Source organism: Rattus rattus, chromosome 9, assembly GCF_011064425.1.
Source record: "Rattus rattus isolate New Zealand chromosome 9, Rrattus_CSIRO_v1, whole genome shotgun sequence".
Classification (NCBI taxonomy): Eukaryota; Metazoa; Chordata; class Mammalia; order Rodentia; family Muridae; genus Rattus; species Rattus rattus.
In genome coordinates, this window is record NC_046162.1 from 56,995,373 (window position 1) to 57,017,341 (window position 21,969).

The following is a 21,969-nucleotide window of genomic DNA, read 5'->3' on the forward strand; positions in this document are numbered from 1 at the left end:
CCTGAGTAGGGGGACCACAGATGTGAGCCCCAACACTTGGCTTCCAGAATCATTCTTTTTTTAAAAAAAAGATTTATTTATTATTATATTTATATAAGTACACTGTAGCTGTCCTCAGACACACCAGAAGAGGGCATCAGGTCTCATTACAGATGGTTGTGAGCCACCATGTGCTTGCTGGGAATTGAACTCAGGACCTCTGGAAGAGCAGTCAGTGCTCTTAACCACTGAGCCATCTCTCCAGCCCCCAGAATCACTCTTAATTGTGGAGAATGACTCAACGAACAAGACCAAGCTCTAGACTGCTTGGGGCCAAGGGATGGAGCCCAAGCCTGAGGTTCTTAGGGAAGGGTAATCACCCGAAGCCACCCTGTTGGGAATGGGAGATGCTTGTTCAGCATTATCTAGCAGTATCTTGAAGATCAGGGCTCAGGATATTCAGAGGTACAGTGGGTTTGAATGGCCTTTATTACCAGAAAGGGTCATGTGTCGGAGGTCAGCCTTTTCATGGCAGTGTTGGCACCGAACATTTAAGCTCTGAAAGGCACCAGAGCATTCCAGCCAGTAAGTAGCAGCAAGAAGGACAGTGTCACTGCCACTCCTGCAGCAGTCTGTTTGGACCAGACCAGGCCAGCTTGGTACTTCTCTTCCTTTACTACTCTCCCTCTACTGCTGGAACATCAGGCTGGCTTACAGGAACAACAATGATGGAGCTCTGAAGGACAACACAGCAGCTTCAAAAGGCTGGGCTTAGTGCAGCAGTGCTCACGTCCCTGTGTGCCTGCTCACAAGTGCCTGCCAGGCTCCAAGCAAACCCCTCTGCATGGATCAGAGCGCCTGAGTTAAGTAAGCCCAACCCCCACAGTCAATGCCACAGAACAGATAGCCACCGAGGACAGCAGGGACTAAGACACATTCAAATGAACTAACAATGTTCTGGTTTCCATAAGTGAAGGGACTGTGGAGAGTAAAAGAAGCAAACTAAAAAGACTGAGAAGTGGACTGGAGAGATGACTCAGCAGTTAAGAGCACTGGCTGCTCTTTCCAGAGGTCCTGAGTTCAATTCCCAGCACCCACATGGTGGCTCACAACCATCTGTAATGGGGTCAGATGCCCTCTTCTGGTGTGTCTAAAGAGAGCAACAGTGTACTCCCATTTGGTTTTTCAAGATAGGATTTCTCTGTGTAGCCCTGGCTGCCCTGGAACTTGTTCTGTAGACCAGGCCCCAAGCTGGCCTTGAACTCAGAGATCTACCTGCTTTTGCTTCCCGAGTGCTAGGACTAAAAGCGTGTGCACACATCCAGCTAGGGGTTATTCTCTCAGCCACCATCATACACAAAGAAACACTGCAGACATAGCTGGTTAGAAAAGAAAAATTCTACCATCACTGGGACTTAATTTCAAACAGTTTTAAAACTTTTTAATGGAAGGCCTGAGGAAAAAGGAAGTGAAGCTTGTAGATTGTTTCCAAAGGCCATGCCATGGTTGTTGACAACTGACATTCTCCGAGGGCCAATCCATCACAGCCAGCCATAGTGCACTGTCAGTAAACAAGAAGACTTTTCTGTTTATCTTAAAAAACACCTAACTCGGGGTTGGGGATTTAGCTCAGTGGTAGAGCGCTTGCCTAGCAAGTGCAAGGCCCTGGGTTCAGTCCCCAGCTCCGAAAAAAACAAAACCACCTAACTCAGGCTGCAGAGATGGCTCCGTGGTTAAGAGCACTGCCTGCTCTTCCAGAGGTCCTGAGTTCAAGTCCCAGCAACCACATGGTGGCTCACATCCATCTGTAATGAGATCTGGTGCCCTCTTCTGGTGTGTCTGAGGATAGCTACAGTGTTCTCACATACATTAAATAAATAAATCTAAAAAAAGAAATTTAACTCAAAGCCATACTTAAAGAGAAGCCCCTGCCTGTGCCCCACACATGGAGACACCAGGTACCTTTGCACCCGAGAACCTGCTTAAAGCACAGCACTAGTGAAGGCGGCCTGCCCTCAGCACCTGTCCACCTATGGAGCACAGCACTGGAAACCTTTGGAGAGATTCCCGTGTTAGGTGACTCTGAGCACTTGCCTGCTGATAAAGACAGGACATGACACCCATGACTCATGTATGCCAACCTCTGCTAGACACCTCACCCATCACAGACTAAGGCTCCTATTCTGAAAGCCTTTACTCTTCTTCCCCCATCCATGTAGCTTTTTCTTTAAGTTTTATTTTTTGTGTGTGTGGTATGGTATGTGTGTGTGTGGTGTGTGTGTGTGTGTGTGTGTGTATGTGTGTGTGTGTGTGTGGTGTGTATGTGTGTGAGATGTGTGTGGTGTAGTGTACATGTGTGTGGTATGTATGTGGTATGGTGTAATGTATGTTGTCTGTGGTGTGTGTGTGTGATGTGTGGTATGTTTGTGGTACGTGGTGTGTGTGTGTGGTATGGTGTATATGTGTATGTCTGTGGTCTGCGGTGTATGTGGTGTGTGTGTGGTGTGTATGTGTGATGTGTGTGTGTGTGTGTGGGGGTGTGTGTGTTGTGTGTGTATGTGTGTGTGTGTGGGGTGTATGTGGTGTGTGTGTGTGTGTGTGGGTGTGTGTGTGTGTGTGTGTGTGTGTGGGTGTGTGGGTGTGTGTGGTGTGTGTGTGTGTGGTGTGTGTGTGTGGGTGTGTATGTGTGTGTGTGTGTGTGTGTGTGGGTGTGTGTGTGTGTGTGGTGTATGTGTGTGTGTGTGGTGTGTGTGGTGTGTGTGTGGGTGTGTGTGGTGGTGTGTGTGTGGATGTGTGTGTGTGGGTGGTGTGTGTGTGGTGGGGGTGTGTGGTGTGTGTGTGTGTGTTGTGGGGGGTGTGGGGGGTGGGTGTGTGGTGTGTTCGTGTGTGGGTATATGTGTGGGGGGTGGGGGTTGGGGGGTGTGTGGGGGGGGGGAGTATGGCGTGTGTGGTGTATGTATATGGTGTGGTGTGTTTGTGTGTGTGTGTGTGTCTGTCTGTCTGTCTGTCTGTCTGTCTGTCTCTATGGCTCCCCTTCCTAGGAGGCCAGAAGTGAATGTCAGATCCCCTAGAGCTGGAGTTACAGGCATTTGTGAGTCACCGGGAAGAGGAAGGGAAACCCCAGTGCTCTGAAGAGCAACAAAAACTCTTTGTTTTTTGTTTTGTTTTGTTGTTTTAAAAGATTTATTATGTATATGAGTACTCTGTCTGCAGTGTTACTGCCTGCATGTCAGAAGAGGGCATCAGATCCCATTACAGATGGTTGTGAGTCACCATGTGGGTGCTGGGAATTGAACTCAGGACCTCTGGATCAGCAGTCGGTGCTCTTAACCACTGAGCCATCTCTCCAGCCCCACAACCAACACTCTTACCTACTCAGTCCCACTCTTTAGCTTTGTTTACTTGTTTGTTTGTTTTGAGATGAGGTCTCATATAGTCCAGGCTGGGCTCCTTCTGCATCTACCTCCCAAGTGCTAGAAAGAGCAAGCTAGGTAGCTTGAGAGAGGGAGGGAAGGAGGAAAGAAGGGAAAGAAAAAAGGGAGGGAGGCATGGGAGGAGGGACAGGACCAAGGAAAGAACAGTAACATGGAAAGTCAGTGTTTTAAAGAGGAAAGCCTTTCTTCCACTTCTGGTTTTGGAGGCTCCAGTTCCATGTTGCCTAGTCCTAGGGCTTCTCTGCCTTAGAGTGAGGCAACAATACAGAGATAGCAGAGAAAGTTGCCACGAAAAACTTCTGAGTGTCAAAGGACATCATCAAGAAAGCAAAGACACAGCTGGGGTGTGGCCCAGGCCTGGTGCTGTGCCCACTCAGGAAGTGAGGCGGGTTTGTCTTCAGTTGGAGGCCTGCATGGCCTACACAGTGAGACCCTGACTAAAATCAAAACAATCTGGCCAGGCAGTGGTGGCTGGTGCTAGCCTTTAATTCCAGGCCTCCTCAAGCAGAAGCAGAATTTCTGAGTTTGAGACCAGCCTGATCTTAATTGAAGAGTGACTTCCAGGACAGTCAGAGCTCTACAGAAAAACCCTACATAGAAAAAAACAAACATAAAACATGTTTTTAAAACCCACAAGATGAGGACTATATCTGCAGATGTGCTGAGAGATTTATACCAAGAATGTACAACAAACTCTGAAACCCAATAATAAAAATGATATAATCCAGCTGAGAAATGAACGCTGCACGGCAGCAGAGCATTCGCTTACCAACGCCCAGCACCCCCAAGTGAACACACAAAGTCTAGAAAAACAGCCAGGCAAAGTGCTGAGCACCCAAACACTGTACACACCTAGAGACTGCTCATGGGGGAGGGAAGACCCCACCACCGCTCGTTTGTATGAACACAGAAAAGAGCTAAAAGCAGCTTGCGTTACCTCTGTTTCCAGTTGTGGATAAAATGGGACCAGTTGCTTCAAGCCTCTAACTTGACTTCCCCACCATGATGGACTATATTCCTGGACTCCAAACTGTGAGCTCAAATAAACCCTTTCTTTGGCTGGAGAGATGGCTCAGTAGAGCCAATGGCTGCTCTTCCACAAGACCAATTCCCAGCACCTACATAGCAGCTCACAACCTTTTCTGACTCCAATTTCAGGGAATCTGATATCTTCTGGCCCCCTCGATGCCAGGTATTCTGTGGTACACGGACATATATGCAGGTAAAACTCCCATCACACTGTGCTGGACAGTTTAATGTCAACTTGACATAAGCTAGAGTAACATGAGAGAAAGGAGCCTCTGTAAGACTGTGCTGTAGGCAGGACATTTTGGCTGCAGGGCATTTTCTCAATTACTGACTGGGGGTGGGGTGCGTTGGTGCCACTGTTGGGCAAGCCATGGGGAGCAAGTCGGTAAGCAGTGTTCCTCCACGGCCTCTGCATCAGCTCCTGCCTCCAGGTTCTCACCTGGTTTGAGTCCTGCCTTGGCTTCCTTCAATGGAACTCTGTGACTCAGGATGGGTAAGTCAAATAAACTCTTTGCTACCCCAAGATACTTTTAATCATGGTGTTTTACCACAGCAATAACCACCTACCTAAGACGCACATAAAATAAACCTTTCAAAGTAAAAATAAACCTTTTCTCTCTTAAGTTGTTTTTTCTTTTTTACTTTATAGTATTTTTATTTAGTTAGTTTATTTTTTGTTTGTTTGTTTGTTTTGAGCCAGGGTCTCACTGTATAGCCCAGGCTGGTCTGGAACTGACTTTTAGTTATTTATTTCTGTGCCCATGCACCCAGAGAACACATTTAATGGTACTGGATCCCTGAGATGAAGCTCTAGGCAGCTGGGAGTCACCTGATGTAGGTCCCTTGCAAGAGCAGCATGCACTCTTTTTAAATAGACTTATTCATTTTTATTTGATGTATATGAGCGGTTTGCCTACATGTATGTAAAAGCACTGCATGCATGCCTGCCCTGAGGAGTTCAGAAGAGGGTCTCTCAGAACTAGAATGCACAGACAGCTATTGTCATGTAGGTGCTGGAAATAGAACCAAGTTGCCTGCTAAAGCAACCAGAAAAGAAACCAAGTTAGAAATTGGTACTAGGACTAGGGATACTGATAAACCTGGTTATACGGCTCTTAGGCCACTGAAACGATTTTGTGGCTAAATGTAGAAGAATTTAGAACAGTACATTTAAAAAGTTTTTGAGTGCTGGAAACAGAGCTTAACTGGCCATTCTTGTGGGGATTTAGACTGCATGAATACTGAGGAAACTTGAGATAGTGGGGACCTACTTATGAGGTTCCAGAAGGAACAAGGATTCTGTCAGGAACTGGGCTAGAGGCCATTAATGTACTGTCTTAGCCAAGAATGTGCCTCCCTTCTCTTTACATCTGAGAACCTGAGAGGGTGGAAAGCTGATGGACTAATTTGTTTGGTGAAGGAAACTTCAAAACAAGAAGAGAGTGTTCAGGCTGGTGCTGAGAAAGCAGCTGGAATTTAAGAGCCCAGCACCACTGAACAGAGCTCTCCTATCTGCACTAGAAACAAACAGGAAAGGAATCCTGAGGGAAAAAAGCTCAGCCCTCAGAGGCCCATTTTGTGAAGACTGAGTTCATTTTAAAAGTGACTCTGAAAGCTCATGGGCCCCCAGGACCCTTGAAAATCAGAAGTGTGGTGGTGGGGATTTAGCTCAGTGGTAGAGTGCTTGCCTAGCAAGCACAAGGCCCCAGCTCCGAAAAAAAAAAAGAAAAAAGAAAATCAGAAGTGTGTAGCTTGCTTGATTCTACAGGACTCACAGTTAAGACCTTGGACTTTTAAAGCTGGTGATGGACCAGCAAGGTAGCTCTGTGGGTAAAGGAGATTGAAGTCAAGCCTGACGGCCTGAGTTCAATCTCCAGAGCCCACTCCAGCAAGCTGTCCTCTGACTTTCCATAAGCACCACAGCACACAAATATACATACACACACAAGTAAATAAGTGCAATATTTTTTTAATTAAAAAAAAGGTGAAATTGGCTGGGCAGTGGCACATGGTTAACCCCAGCACTTGCACAGCTCTCTCCAGGCCAGCCTAGTCTACAGAGTCAGTTCCAGAACAGCCAGAGACACAGAGAAACCCTGTCTCGAAAAAAACAAAAGGGGCTGGAGAGATGGCTCAGCAATTAGGAGCATTGATTGCTCTTCAAGAGGACCTGAGTTCAATTCCCAGCAACATGGTGGCTCACAACCATCTGTAATGGGATCTCATGCCCTCTTCTGGTGTGTCTGAAGACAGCTACAGTGTACTCATATACATTAAATAAATAAACTAGCTTTAGGGGGAAAAAGATGAAATTGTTAAAGATAATGGGCACTGTAAGTCAGTTGGAAGGCATTTACTATATATTATGACGTGGCCATGAGCCTACAAGGGGCAAGAGGTGGAGCTGTGATAGTTAGCATTGTCATTTTAACAATCTACAATCACCTAATACGCCGGGAGCATGGCTGTGCAGAGTAAACTTGATTTATTTAACTGAGGCAGGAAGATCCATTCAGATAAACACTTATACAAATAAATCTAAAGAAAAATTAATAAAACAAACCAAAAACATTTACAAATTACAGAGAGATTTAAAGTTGGGCGTAGTTGGGCATGCCTTTAATACCAAAACTGGGGACAGGGTGAGTGGGAGTGGGTGGCACAGAGGCAGGTGAGTCTCTGTGTCTGAGAGGCCAGCCTGGACTAAGAGTTCTAGGAGAGCCAGGACTGTGCAAAGACCTTCACTTGAGACTTTGAAGACAAACTTGTAAAATTGGGTAAGACTAAACTTTAGGGTGTAGGGAAAGGTATTTCAATGATCCCAGCACTGGAGAGGTAGAGACAGGAGAATCAGAAGTTCAAGGTTCCCCTCAGCTATATAGTCAGTTTGAGACCAATAAGGGTTTCATGACATTGCCTAGAAAAAAACAAGCAAACGAAAGGAAGACTTGTTGGAAGAGTTGTGCAGTAGCTGGCAGTGCTCAAGGTCCTACCAGCATGGTTTTCACTTTATACCTAGGAACTGGTAGGGTTACCTCCTTCTCCACAAAACATCCAAACTGGATTAGCCAAGCCTTTGGATAGAACAATGATTTAACAGGAAATTCAGAGAACCATATTGTAACCATGAAGATTACAATAGGTAACTTCTAGGCAGAATGATATTTTATTTAAAAATATTCTTGAGGGGCTGGAGAGATGGCTCAATGGTTAAGAGCACTGACTGCTCTTTCAGAGGTCCTGAGTTCAATTCCCAGCAACCACATGGTGGCTCACAATCATCTGTAACAGATTTTGGTGTATCTCAAGACAGCTACAATGTACTCATATACATTATATAAAATATTAAAAAAAATTCTTGAGACAGGATCTCATTCAAGAGCGCTGAAATTGATATATTTAAAATTTTGTCACTGCAAGGTATAGCAGCTTACACCTATAATTCCAGTACTTAGGACGTTAAGGCATGGGAATTGCCACAAGTTCAGGACTAGTCTAGGCCACATATTAAGTGCTGAGATCAGAAGTTCACTGTCACTTAGGGAGTGTACTTGAAGCCAGCCTGGGATATACCTGCCAAAGCAAATAAATACACTGAGAACGAAACAGACAGACTGCAGAGAATGTGGTTCCACTTCAGGGCTTGCCCAAGACCCTGGGTTGTGTGGGGACTGAATCTGGGAAATAAGCTAAATGCCCCATCCCAATTATCTATAATTTTAGTAGACTAATTAATCAATTAGCTAACTTAGTTCTGTATAAGAATTAAAGAGCAGCCGATACTACACACTCTAATCTGTGTGCAGTAGCAGAAATCTTAACTGCAAGTTCTGAGGATAAAGTACATTTGCCGGGTAAAAAGAGCTAAGAGTCCACGAAGTCTCTCAGCAAGCAGAGGTGCTCCAGAGAAATGAGCCATCTTCTGAGAGATCAGCAACAAGCAGAGCTCATCCCCTTGTCCCTGCAAATCACTTTGTTTTTCTACCGTCCCTTCCTTAAGGCTATGAGTTCCCTCAGGGCATCAACTAGCTTACTTGTTATACTGAGTTACAAATAAATGTTTGTTAAATAAATACCCATCATATCCACAAATGTTAAATACCCATCACATCCACAAATGTTAAAACTGCAAGCAGAGTGAACTGTATGAAGAATTCTAACATTTTCCTTCAACCAAGACACACATGAGCCCCAGTGGTGTTGGCAGCACTGCAGCAAATACCAAATGAAGTGAGAATTAATACAGTTCACACCCTGTCGTGCCTTATTTAAATCACCAACATTATACAAACATCACTGTCACCTGGCCCAATCCTGTTCCTGATGTTCTGCCTGAGGCCCCCAAGCAACTCCTACATTTTAGAGCAATGTCTTGGCACCCTGCTTAGGAAGCTAATTTGATTCAAAGTGAAAGCATGAAGATCTCACTGTAAGTTCTGTTTGCATCCTATAGATTCCGCACATAAATGTGCTTGTCAGTTTTCCTTACGTAATGCTAAAACCAAGTTCTTCACCTCCTCTAACAGAGACCAAGCAGATACCTTCCTGAGTGGGCTGGTTGACTATATGACCACACTAGTGAAGCCAAGACCAGGACAATGCTCCCACTTGGACAGAAGTCTTTGTTTGTCAACACAGTGGAAATGTCAACATACCAAACAACTCCTCTGACAGTGCACTATGGACAAATCAACAGCAGGCATATCTTAATAAGCTACAACTGCACCCAGCCTGCGGACCCACTCACCACTGCCTTTCTGGTGAGTCCACTCTCACGTTCCTGTTCCCAAGGCCCTGTTTCACAAGTGAGAGGTAAGAGCCTGTAACGGCAGCAAGGGGCAATCTCAATGTCAATGTCACACCATGGGCTTCAGAGAGGGGAACAATTTTCTTATTCATGGGATCAGAGAAGCAGAAATTATTCTTTAGAACATTGTAGGATTAATGTACAAGGGCTGGCATTAGTCACTGGACTCTGCAGAAGTGGTTGCTCCAGTAGCCAGGACAAACGGTTTTAGGTGTAGCCTTTGGGGACTGGAACCTTCTGTTAGCATATCATATCCTAGTTAATGTAACTAGCAGAAGGCTGAGGCAAGAGGACAGCTTGGGCCACATAGAAATACAAAGCCACCCTGAAACACAAGAGTAAGCCCTGTCTTTAAAAAGCAACAATAAAATTACTGCAATTACAGTTTTACCTGGGACCCTGGATCGCAAGAAATAGAGAAATTTCCCATTCTTGGAGTGCATGATGGCTCTCTTAATGAACTCCACCACCGACTGACAGCGATCCTCAAACTTGGGATGGCACCATAAGCTGAAAGTCCCTGAAATGGAAAATTAAGAGTAGATTTATAAACTTTTTTGGTGAGGTGTAGTGACACACTCCTGTCATCCTAGTACTCAGGAGTCTAAGGTCGGAAGATCTGGGCTGGAGCACAGACAGGGCCAGGGAGAAAACTCTACAAATTAGGAAGGAAGGAAGGAAGGAAGGAAGGAAGGAAGGAAGGAAGGAGGAGGGAGGGAGGGAGGGAGGGAGGGAGGGAGGGAGGGAAAAGTAAAAGAAAGCAAAACAAACCAAAAAACCTCAAATGATTTGAGAGGCTGCTTTGAACATTTTAATTTTTTGTTTGTGTTTTGCTGTTGTTTTTTTTGAGATCTGGTTTCTCTCGGTAGCTTGACTGTCCTAGAACTTGTTCTGTAGACCAAACTGGCCTCACACTCACAGACATTGGTCTGCTCCTGCCTTCCTAGTACTGAGATTAAAGGCAGGAACCACCACCACCCGACTGAACATTTTAATCTTTTTTTAATTACTAAATCCTTTTTTTTTAAAATTTTTTAAAGATTTATTTATTTATTTTGTATACGAGTACACTATAGCTGTCTTCAGACACACCAGAAGAGGGCATCGGATCCCAGTACAGATGGTTGTGAGCCACTATGTGGTTGCTGGGATTTGAACTCAGGACCTCTGGAAGAGCAGTTGGTGCTCTTAACCGCTGAGCCATCTCTCCAGCCCAATTCTTTTTTTTCTTAATGAGGCTCTCTCCTGATGTCTCTCTCTCTCTCTCTCTCTCTCTTTTTTTTTTTTAAAAGATTTATTTGTTATATTTGAGTACACTGTGGCTGTCATCAGACACACCAGAAGAGGGCATCAGATCCCATTACAGATGGTTGTGAGCCACTATGTGGTTGCTGGGATTTGAACTCAGGGACCCTGGAAGAGCAGTCAATGTTCTTAATGGCTGAGCCATCTCTCCAGCCCACTGAATCCTGAAAAATTAAATTTTAAACAATATTTTTAACTCTTTTTTTTGGGGTATGGTGGTACACACCATTAATCCTACCACTCTGTAAGCAGAGGCAGGCAGATCTCTTGAGTTCAAGGCCAGCCTGGTCTATAGACTGAGTTCCAGGGCAGCCAAAGATACACAGAAATAGCCTGTCTTGAAAAACCAAAACCTCAAACAAACCAACAAAAGAAAAATAAAGATCTCAAAAAAATTTAGAGGGGCCAACAAGATGGTTCAATGTGTGAAGGTGCTTGCCAGCAAAGACGACATCCCAAGTCCCCGCCCTAGAACCCACACAGTAGGAACAAAGAACTGAGTCCTCAGGTTTCCTGTCTACCAAACACATGTGGCAATCTACACAAGTTTGAGCATGTGCATTCACAAAATGCATGAATTAAAAATAATTTTAAAAACAAATATTAAATTTAAAAATAAGGATTTTCTTTTCCATATGTATACTACTCCTTAAATGACTTACTTCCCACATTTGTGTTTATAAATGCTATGCTTGCCCATCATATAATGAAGTCTCACGTACTATAAAGGATTGGAGAGTTGAGGACCATAGTGAAAGCAAGTGCCCCCAGATCTAAGCCGTCCAGCATGCACACCAGGCACTCGCTCACTTGCTCGCTCTTGCACCACAGCCACAGGGAAAGCAAATTAGTAAGCCTTCCCTTCTCTCCCATGCCTAGAATGTTGTGAAGTTTCTACCTCAAACTCCAGAGTCCCAAAGGCAAAAGGGAGTCTGACCTCCTGTGACTTAATACTAGGTTCCAAAAGAATCATCCACAGAAGAGCACACTTTGGAGTACCCATCTCACAGTATCACTGAAAATGATGAGGGCACGCCCCACTGCCAACGAGTACCAGAAACAGAGCCTCTTTCTACTAAAAACCCTATCTGGTTAAAAAGAAAGGCCCTTTAACCAAAGAGCCACCGAGACAGTACTTAGGAGGGAGGGCTCTTACTCCCTCACGTATCACGGACCTAATGATCAAGAAGTATTCATCTACCATTCCCTGAGTCTCTAGTCAATTATTAGTCTGTTTTAACAAAATATCTCATTCTGAAATGCTCTATTTTATATTTGGTTTATCTGTGATTCTGTTTCTTTGGAACAGCAGAAAAATTGGCAGCATTGGCTTCTTACCATGTCCCACTTCCAACAGTTACCTAATCCATGGCTTCTTTTTCTTTTTTTTTAATTAAGATTTATTTTTATTTTTGGTATGTGTGCCTGTGTGCGCGTGTGTGCGCGCACACACACACACACACACACACACACACGCACACACACGCACGCACGCGCGCGTGTGCATGTGTGTCATATGTCATGTGTGTATGGGTGCCCATGGAGGCCACAGGAAGGCATGAGATTCCCAAGAACTGGAATTACAAACAGCTGTGAGCCACCTGACACGGATATTGGGAACTGAATCTGGTGCTTTGGGAGAGCAGCAGGTGTTCTCACCACGAAGGCATCTTCCTAACCTAATTCATGACTGCTACTTCTGCTACTTCTCCCTCCTCCTCCTCTTCCTCCTCCTCCTCCCCTACCCTCCTCCTCCTCCTCTTCCCCCTATTCCTCCTTCTCCTCCTCCTTCTCTACCTCTTCCTCCTCTTCTTCCTCCTCCTCCTCCTCCTTCTTCCTCCTTGGTTTCTTTTTTTTTTTTTAAATCAGTTTTCCAGGGTAGGCCTCTGTCTCTAGTGTTGGTGTTTAAAGTATGCACGTACCACCAGCTGGCAATTTAATGACTTCTTAAACTTTTTCTACATACGATCCCTTTTTGCCTATGAAATTTTACATGCAACCCAGGTGTCTAGGTTTGTAAAACAGGTATAAAGATAAAATATTGTCTGAAAATAAATCACAAAAAATATTTTTGTTTTTACTTATTTTTCATTCTATGAGACAGGGTTTCTCTCTGTAGACCAGGCTAGCCTAGAACTCAAGAGATCTGCCTGACCCTGCCTCCTGAGTACCGAGATTAGAAGCATGCACCAACATGCCCAGCTTTTTTAAAATTATGTAGAACATATATAATTTTACTATTTATTAAAGATGAAAACAGGGGTTGGGGATTTAGCTCAGTGGTAGAGCTAGGAAGCGCAAGGCCCTGGGTTGGTCCCCAGCTCGAAAAAAAAGAACCAAAAAAAAAAAAAAAAAAAAAAGTGAAAACAAATTTGCATGCAAAGATGAATCTGTCTGCTACTTTTTTTTTTTTTTTTTTGGAGCTGGGGACCCAACCAGGGCCTTGCGCTTGCTAGGCAAGCACTCTACCACTGAGCTAAATCCCCCCACCCCTGTCTGCTACTTTTACATAAAGAATTAAATCCTGGGCTGGTCAGAGTGATGTATTGCAGGGACAAGCATCAGTTCAGATCCAGTCTTGGTTATATAGTTCAAGGCAAGTCTACACTACAGGAGATCCTGACTGTCTCAACACAAACATAGGGGCCCAGGTTTGGATCCCCAGAACCCATGTGAAGCTCAGTATGGCATCACATGTCCATGTTTCCCGCACCCCTATGACAAGATGGGAGGCAGGGGTAAAGCTCAGGCCAGGCCAACTATGCCGGTGTGTGCTGCACCAGTGAACAGGAGAGCCCGCCTCAAGGTAGAAGGTACAGACTGACTCTTGAGACTAACTCACAGGCACCCTGCAGCATGTCCAGCCCTGCACTTACCCTCCCCCCCTCACACCCACACATCTACAGAGAGAGACACGGACAGACTGACAGACAGGAACGCTAGCTAGCTTAGAGGTTAAGAGCACTTACTACTTTTGCAGGGTTGGAGCCCAGCACTCGTAGCAGGCAGCTCATTAACACTGCTAACTCCAGCTCCAGGAGACTGAACACCTGGCAAATCTGGAGAAAGACTTTCCCAGAGGCAGCAGCTCTTACCTCTATAGTGCTCCATTCTAGTGTGATGGGTGATACCCTGTGATCGAAAGCTGAGGCTCAGGATGTAACGAGGATCAGAGCTGTCTCGGACCAGGAAAGAGCCATCTGGCTTCCCTTTCAGTTTCATCTCTGCGTCTTCCCAGTTCATCGGTCCCCAGTACCAGCCACACTATAAAAGGTAGGAAACACTAAAGTAGTCAGCAGAGAAATGCCAACGTTCTAGACACAATCTGTCTTACCAGGGGAGATTCCCCCACTCTCCAAAATATCTGAGAAGGTAAAAGCCATTAACACACATGCCGATCACAGCAGAGAGCACCAGGCTCCTTACACTGAGTCCCCCCTGTACCGGGGACCAATTCTACCTCTTATTGTCAGTGGTCCTGTAAGGACCAAAAGGAACTGGGTCAGTTCACCTAGTAAAACCCTCTTACGCTATTCCCAATACGTCCCTGCAGTCGTCCTCCACTGTGTCTAACTTTCCCACCCACACCCAGTCTTCTTACATTTCCCATGACATCAACAATCACCTTCTGTGTAGCCACTGAGAATATGGAAGCACAGAAACTCCTCTTCCTCAAAGACAGGAAGGACAGCACAGACACAAGGTGAGCTGTGGGAGGAAGGGTGAGCTGCCTGCCAGCCCTCGGGCATCCCTACCTTTTCCAGCTCCCGAAGGCTGGCTGCAAAGCTGCTTGAGTCTGGCCGGTAGAGGGGACACTGGAGGTGCTGGGGGGGCTGGCTGTGCAGGGATTCCGATGCTCTGATGGGAGCAATTCGGGGAAATGCATCTACAGGGCAAGAGAATGGAGACCACTTGTTTATCTGCACTGCTCCAACCCATAGACAGACTTCCCTTCCCCAAAAAAGATGCTAACTGAGGAGGGGCAAGGCATTAGAAGCTGAGCTGAGAGGGTGGGAGCCAAAGCAGTGGGAGGGAGCTGGATGGGCTGGAACAAAAGGCTGTGCGAGCTGTGTGAGCTGTGAAGGATGGGGGGGCATTCAACCCCAGGAAAGCAGTAGGGGAGCTGCTCACTAACCTGACTAAGGTGACTACTTCAGGGGCTTCACCGGCCTAGAGCGATCCCAACTTCTCCCACCTCGAAGTGAAGTGAAGTGCCGGGAAAGCGGCCTTGGAAATAGTGACTTGCTTACTTGCCCCTCCAGGGAGAGTAATGATTTTTGCCAGGCAAGTAGAAAACAATGCTGATTTCATTCACTATATTCCCTGGATACTGGAGGCTGGCAAAGCAGGTGTGAGCTACTAAATGCTTGGTACTTATTTACAAGGCTGCAGTAAATACCAAAAGCTTAGGAAAAAACTACACAACTTTGATAACCAGCAACAGAGTAAACCTCTTCGCTGAACTGACATCACAGCAATTTCTTAAGTGGTATCTCCTCAGGGAACTGCAAAGCAGCCCCAGAAGCAGGAACCAGAAATCCCAGGTTTTCACTTCTAAGAAAAGTAAGATTTACTTCCAAAAGGAAACAGGTTAGGAAAAAAAAGTTCTCAGACTCATTTTCAAGTTCTAATCCAACCAAGGGGATAGATTGAGGCTTTCTCCTAAGTTGTAATTTCCATAAGTAGCCTTCTCCCGTCCTTCCACTCTTACAAATCTTGGCTCTAAGCTAAGCTAACCTGGGGCGTGGGGTGGAGGAGGCGGAGGTAGGGGGAAAGACTGCAAGGAAGACCCCATCGGAGCCACAAGGACAGATGTAGGCAGCGTCCCACTGATATCATCTACAAGAGAGAACAAAAGCAAGAGGTTCAGCAAAATAAGCACATAACAGTGGGGAGAAGGCGGAGGAGGAGAGGACTTCAGGCTGCCCTCTGGGGCAAGGTAGCCTGGCCGTCATGCTATCTCTAAGTACGGGCAAGGCATCCTCATCAGCCTTGCTTTGCCTAGAAAGCAGGAGAGTGAGGGTACTCCTAAAGCAGCGCAGGAGCAAGACTGAGGGCTCGGTGCGTGTGAAGCCACTCAGCACATGGACAGTCAATAGTGCTTCATGCAAATAAGATGCCCGCCCAGCTAAGTCCCTACAGAAACGACAGAGGTTTGGAGAGAGGAATGGGAACTAATTGGGTCATCAATAGAAACCCATAGAAAACCTTATCTGGCCCCTGACCAAAGAGCAAGTCCCTAGAGCTTACCCTCCCTACAGGGGAAGATGGCAAAAGGGTGGGTTAGAGACTATACCTAGGAGGCTGAGGCTTCTTCTTGGAGGAGGAGGGGGAGTTGGAGGGTGTGGAGAGGTCAGGCCCCGCTGAGATATGTCCACGTCCACAAGCGACACTGTCTCACCTGAGGGATTCACAGCAAGCATGTTACAGAAGCATAGTGTCCAAAGCTGAGGCCAAAAGGAAAGGGAACAAAAGCAAGCAGGGAGGCAGAGGGCAGAGAGTCCTAAGCAAGGGAGGCCAGAGCAGAGGGCCCTAAGCTCTCCTGACTGGAGTCCCCTGGACACCAAGTGTCTTAGAATCTGGTTGTTGCTGGGTTACGGTGCACACACCTTCAATCCCAGTACTCGGAGGCAGAGACAGGCGGATCTCTGTGAGTTCAAAACAGCCAGCTTGGTCTATGGGTAGAGTTCCAGGATAGCCAGGGCAACAAAAAGACAGGATTTGTCTCAAAACAAACAAAGAACAAACTGTTCGGCTGTTCCAGGTGTGAGGGACTCCGAGGTCAGCAGCCTTGCTACTGGAGCAGACCCACATTTGTTTGCCCACAGCCACAGAGGCTCATAACCCCTTTAACTCCAGTTGTAGGGCATTCAGCGCTCTCTCCTGGCCTCTGCAGGCACCAGGCACGCACACAGTATATACATGTAGGCAAAACAACTCATCTACATAAAGAAAAATAGGGATGGTAGGATGGCTCAGTAGAAAAAGGAACATTTTTAACAAACCTGATAATCTAAATTCTAGTCCTGTTTGGTGGAAAAAAGAACTGACTCTTGATAAATGTCCTCTGATCTCCAAATGCATGATGTGACACACATTCACTAAACAAAATGTAAATAAAGAGGCACAAAGTAATAATTTAAAAAATTTAATCGTTTTATTGCAGGGTTGGAGAGCTAGCTCAGGGGTTAAAATCACTGCGACTGCTCTTCCCGAGAACCCAGCACTCACACAACAGCTCACGCCCACCCACAATTCCAATTCCTGGGTGGCCTCTTGTAACCTCCACAGACACCGGGCACATAAAACGGTACACAGATAAACATGTAGACAAAGTACCATACACAAAAAGTTTTTAAAAATAAAAGTTCTATCTTTTCTTTACCATATTAAGGGTTGAGTTTCCTTAGGAGAAAAGCATTAGTTAGCTTGACAGAGAGAAAGCTATTCATTGCTCTCTCTGCTGCTGTCTTATCTTGATTAGGGTCTCTAACTCTGAAAAGGAATTTGTTTTTAATCAAATAAAACCATACTTGAGGTTGGGGATTTAGCTCAGTGGTAGAGCGCTTGCCTAGCAAGTGCAAGGCCCTGGGTTCAGTCCTCGGCTCTGGGGAAAAAAAACAAAAAAACAAAAACAAAACAAAAACGAAAAAACAAAACAAAACAAAAAACAAACAAACCCATACTTTGCAGACTTTCATGTCAGTGTGGAGCAAGGCAAGTGGTTCTCGTTCTGCCACATGGACAGGACAAATGCAAGGCCAGATCATGTTAACAGTTGGGGGAGGGGCAGGGAGGCGGCTCGGCATACAAAGTGCTTGCCTCCAAACCAGAAGACCCAAGTTCAACTCCTACAACTGTCTTCTGGCTTCCTCACATGTGTGCTGAGAAATCCACATACGCATGCGCATGCATTAAATGTTTAAAAAGAAAGAACTGCTGGGTAGCATGTTAGTATATTCCTTTAAACCCAACAATCAGGGGCTAGAGACGGGAGGGGTTCAAGGCCAGCCTCTGCTACACATATGAAGCCTGCTTGAACCTTAAACAAAACTCAAATCACCTGCAGAAGTTCTAGGAAGCACGCCAGGGACTGCTGTCAGCCTCACTGCCTTACGGTGAGTCTGTTAGAAAAGTCTAGGATATCACTTACAGATGCTAACTAAGGCTCTGCCTTAGCCTCACACTAAAACGATATGCTCCATTAACTAGGAAAGTGTGTAGCCAAGTAAGATAAGCAATTCTGTATATAGGGACCCACTACAGTAGAGGTTTGTAAGATGTCATCTGTTTTTAACAACTCACTGGAACCTATACGGTTAGGCACCCACTGGCCTGGAAATGTCCATTCTAAATCATAATTCTTCTAGTCACCTTTATAAGGGCCATAATATCCAAAGGAGTTAAAGGTTGGCATTTTAAATTTGGTTAATTAATTAGTTTTTTAGATAGGGTCTCACTATATGGCTCTGATTGGCCTGCACTCTCTACATAGACTACACTGGCTTTAAACTTTGTAACCCTCCTTCCGCTGCCTCCCAAGTAGTGGAATTACAGGGGTAGGTTACCACACCCACCCAAAAGACTAATTTTCAAAGGGATTCTAAGACTGGACGTAATATGAAAAAGACCTTTTTACAGCTTCTACTCAGCCAGGAGCTTTACGTGACTGACAGAACAGGTCTCTCTGAAAAGCTTCCCATAACATGAGATGCTATAGCAGTGGCCCATTACCAAGACACTCAACAGCCTTCTTACTTTAGCAACTGTGTTCCCTGCTGCAAGAGGACAGCCCTGAATTAGACACAGTGAAGAGCACCGACAGCTGCCTGCACGGCCCGCCCCTAAAATGGTAAGGCAGAGCTCACGCAGACCCAGGCCTGAAGTCTTTAAACAAGACCAGACACTCAGGGGTCATTTTTATTAGATAATCTATAAACTTCTTTGGAAGCTGGAACAGGAATTATGACTTCAGGAGAGTCTTTTATTCATTGTAAGCTTATATCTTAGTAAGCTCTGTCTTTAATTTCTACATAACAACCCTGAACTATGTAACTGTTAGGGCTACCTTATTACCAAGAAGCCTTTACCTTCCAGTGAAAGCATCTGAAATCAAAGTACACACTCCACATGCCAGAAAACCAGCCCCAACCCAAGGATATGGGACAAAGGAAATGATTGGAGATAGCCAGAGAGGTGAGCAGAGCTCCCCCAGCAATGCCTGTGCAGGCCTCAGGACACCCCCACTTTCAGTTGTCAGAGTAGAGAAGACAGGATCCTTACCTGTGAACAAGGGGCTGAAGGAGACCGGAGAAAAGGCACTTTGAGTTCTTGTCAACCTGGGTTTCCTAGGGGGAAATGAACACACATGCACTTACATCACGAGCACACTGGATTCCAGATATCCTGAGACACAAAGCAAACCCCTTACTACAGACATATTGGCAACACTTCTGAAATAAAGCCTAAAATTTAAAGGAGAATGAAATAATTAAAGCAAGTCCTTGAATAGCTTTGGCTCCTAACTCATCAGCCGACAAAGCAGGAGCACTCCCTTGGGTCCTGACATGCCCAGCACAGAGGAATAAAACACCCTGCGTGGTAATTACGAAGTCTATTTCACAAGAAAGGGAGTTGGATGCAGAGTGGATTTTCATCTGAAAGCCAACCAAAAGGCTTTAGGCCTGAGTAGCTGCCGACCTGGAACAAGGGCTTGCCCTCTGACTCTAAAACAAGGTTCCATGGAGTCAGGAGCCAGGGAGCACACCCTGCCCTGAGAAGAGCACTAAAGGATACACGGCCATCTTCAATCATTAACACCTCTCTGCCCATGGCCCTGAGATATGAGCCTAGGCCACTGCTCACAGGGTCTTCTTAGAGTAGCTCTGCCCAGCACCCAGGTCTCCCCGCTCCCTGAGTCCCACAGCTCTGCTTTCATATTGTCCAGAAGCCATCGTCCACTACACACAAGGTGACAACTTATCTGCCTCAGGCAGTTTTTCAGCAAACAATGCACAAAAGAGGCCAACACAGACTTTCCAGCCAGAAGTGTGCTGAAACATGTCTTCCTTCACCTCAAGATGACAAAGATTTTACAGAGGAGGTGGAAAGAGGCTCGTGCTCACAAAAGGTGGGAGGAAGGTCTGATGACTCCATAAATTTGTCAAAAATCAGTCAGGCCAGGCTGGAGAGATGGCTCAGTGGTTAAGAGCACCACTTGCTCTTCCAGAGGTCCTGAGTTCAATTCCCAGCAACCACATGGTGGCTCACAACCATCTGTCATGGATCAGATGATGTCTTCTGGTGTGTCTGAAAATGGCTACAGTGTACTCGCATATGTAAAATACATACATACATACATACATACATACATCTTTTAAAATAAATCAGTCAGGTCAGGCATGGTGATGCACACCTTTAGTCCCAGCACTCAGGAGGCAGAGGCAGGTGGATCTCTATGAGTTCAATGTCAACCTAGTCTACAGAGTGAGTTTCAGGATGGCCAGGGCTACAGGAAGAAACCCTGTCTTGAAAAGCCAAAATCAAACAAACAAACAAACAAACAAAAAAAAAACCAAACACATAAAACCATTTGTTATTTAGGGCCCACACTATAGCCTCGTTAGTAAACTGTTGACTTATCATACACAATGCTCTAAGCCAATCCCCCAGCACCACCATATTTTTAAATGTGTGTATTTGTTTTTATTTATATGCATGTGAGTTTGTGTGTCACATTATGTAGGTATTCACTGAGGCAGAAAAGGAGATGGGACCGCTGGAAGCGAGTGGAGTTATAGGCTCCTGAGCTACTCTGGGTGTGGGAACTGAACTCAGTGCTTTGGAAAAGCATCATATGCTCTTACCCTTGAGCCATCTCTCCAGCCTCAATACAAAAACAAAAACTATATCTATGCTTTTTGCTTTGTTTGAAACAGAAGTTCGGGGTTGGGGATTTAGCTCAGTGGTAGAGCGCTTGCCTAGCAAGCTCAAGGCCCTGGGTTCGGTCCCCAGCTCCGAAAAAAAAAAAAAAAAAGAAACAGAAGTTCATGTAGCTTAGGCTAGCCTCTAACTCACTAAGTAGGAGAAGATGAGCTTAACCTCCCTTTGTCTCTACTTCTCAAGAGCTGGGACCACAGGTGCATGCCCGTAGGCCCAGCCTTACTTTTCTCTTAACTTTTTTAGATTAAATTTTATTCATTTTAATTATGTGTATGTATGTGTTTGCACATGTAAGTGTGTAAGTGTGTGTGTGTGTTTGCACATGTAAGTACAGGCATCACTGAGGTGAGGCCAGAGGTGTCAGGTCCCCTAGAACTGGAGTTTCAAGTAACTGTGAGATTCCTGACTTGGGTGCTGGGAAATGAGCTCAGGTGCCTTTATGTTTTAATGTAGATGCCTGAGCTTTTCAAAACACAATTTCAAAACCAGACTAGGAAGAGTTTAGTCAGAAAATTTCTACCTCAAGTCTAAGGTTTAGTCTGAGCTACAAAAAAAAAAAAAAAAAAGCACACACCTTCAGAGATGCAGAAACAGATCTCTGTGAGTTCAAACGAGCCTCATTTACAGAATGAGTCCCCGGCCAGCCACAGCTACAGAGACTCTGTCTCAAAGAAAGAGATGAGAGACACAGGCAGCTTCCTTCTAAGAGGTCTAGCAATCCACACTTGAATCCATCCACAGCCCACATGGTGACATGGCCACAGAAAAACAAGATTCAACCACACATGGCCTCCATTTATAAAAGTTGCTCATGACTACAGCTTAGTGCCAAACCCAAAGGAAAGTTCGGCCCACTGGACATGAACTCTAAGCAGCTGAGAAGCTCCCAGGATGACTTTTATTTGATAACTTGTGGGTACAACATTAAACTCAGCAAGTAGAAACCCAAAGCACTGGCCTTTCGAAAGGTTCACACCTCAGCCATTTGGCAGTTTGCCTCTTTTCAAAGGAAACAGCATCACTCTGCCATCTGCCCATGCGGGGACTCGTCTCCCCGTGCCAAGCTCTGAGGAAGGGCAGTATCCAAGCACAGTCTTGCGGAGGCCTCTCATCTTCTCTCCCACCCCCGACATTTTAAAGAGAAATCATAGTTTCTAGGATCTAGAAAAAGAAAAACATCTGAATTTAAACCCAGGCAAAACCATCTGAAAGTACTAGATGTTTTTTCCTGGCAAAGATGGGTGCTTTGTGGTAAAAGGTATAAGGCACCGAATGGCTACCAATTAACTGTGTACTTCCTTCTCTCTTTGGGGAGTGCTGCCTAACTGAAATTCCATTTCCTATCTCAAGGACCCTGCCCTGGAAGCACTCTAATGTGAGTCACTCACGAAAAGCCTATCTAGATGACTGAGAAACAAAGCAATGAAATGACCAACATAGACCTGAGGATGGTAGTTACCTGGGGACAATGCA

General features: G+C 45.5%; 1 protein-coding gene across 1 annotated transcript in view; it reads right to left on the reverse strand.

Annotated features, from left to right (window-relative positions):
• Socs7 (suppressor of cytokine signaling 7) overlaps positions 1–21,969 on the reverse strand; it is a 38,157-nt gene that overhangs the window by 8,536 nt on the left and 7,652 nt on the right. Inside the window, 6 exon segments of the mRNA XM_032911879.1 lie at positions 9,641–9,769; positions 13,650–13,818; positions 14,310–14,440; positions 15,292–15,393; positions 15,851–15,955; positions 18,838–18,902. Coding sequence (XP_032767770.1) covers positions 9,641–9,769; positions 13,650–13,818; positions 14,310–14,440; positions 15,292–15,393; positions 15,851–15,955; positions 18,838–18,902 — 701 coding nt within the window.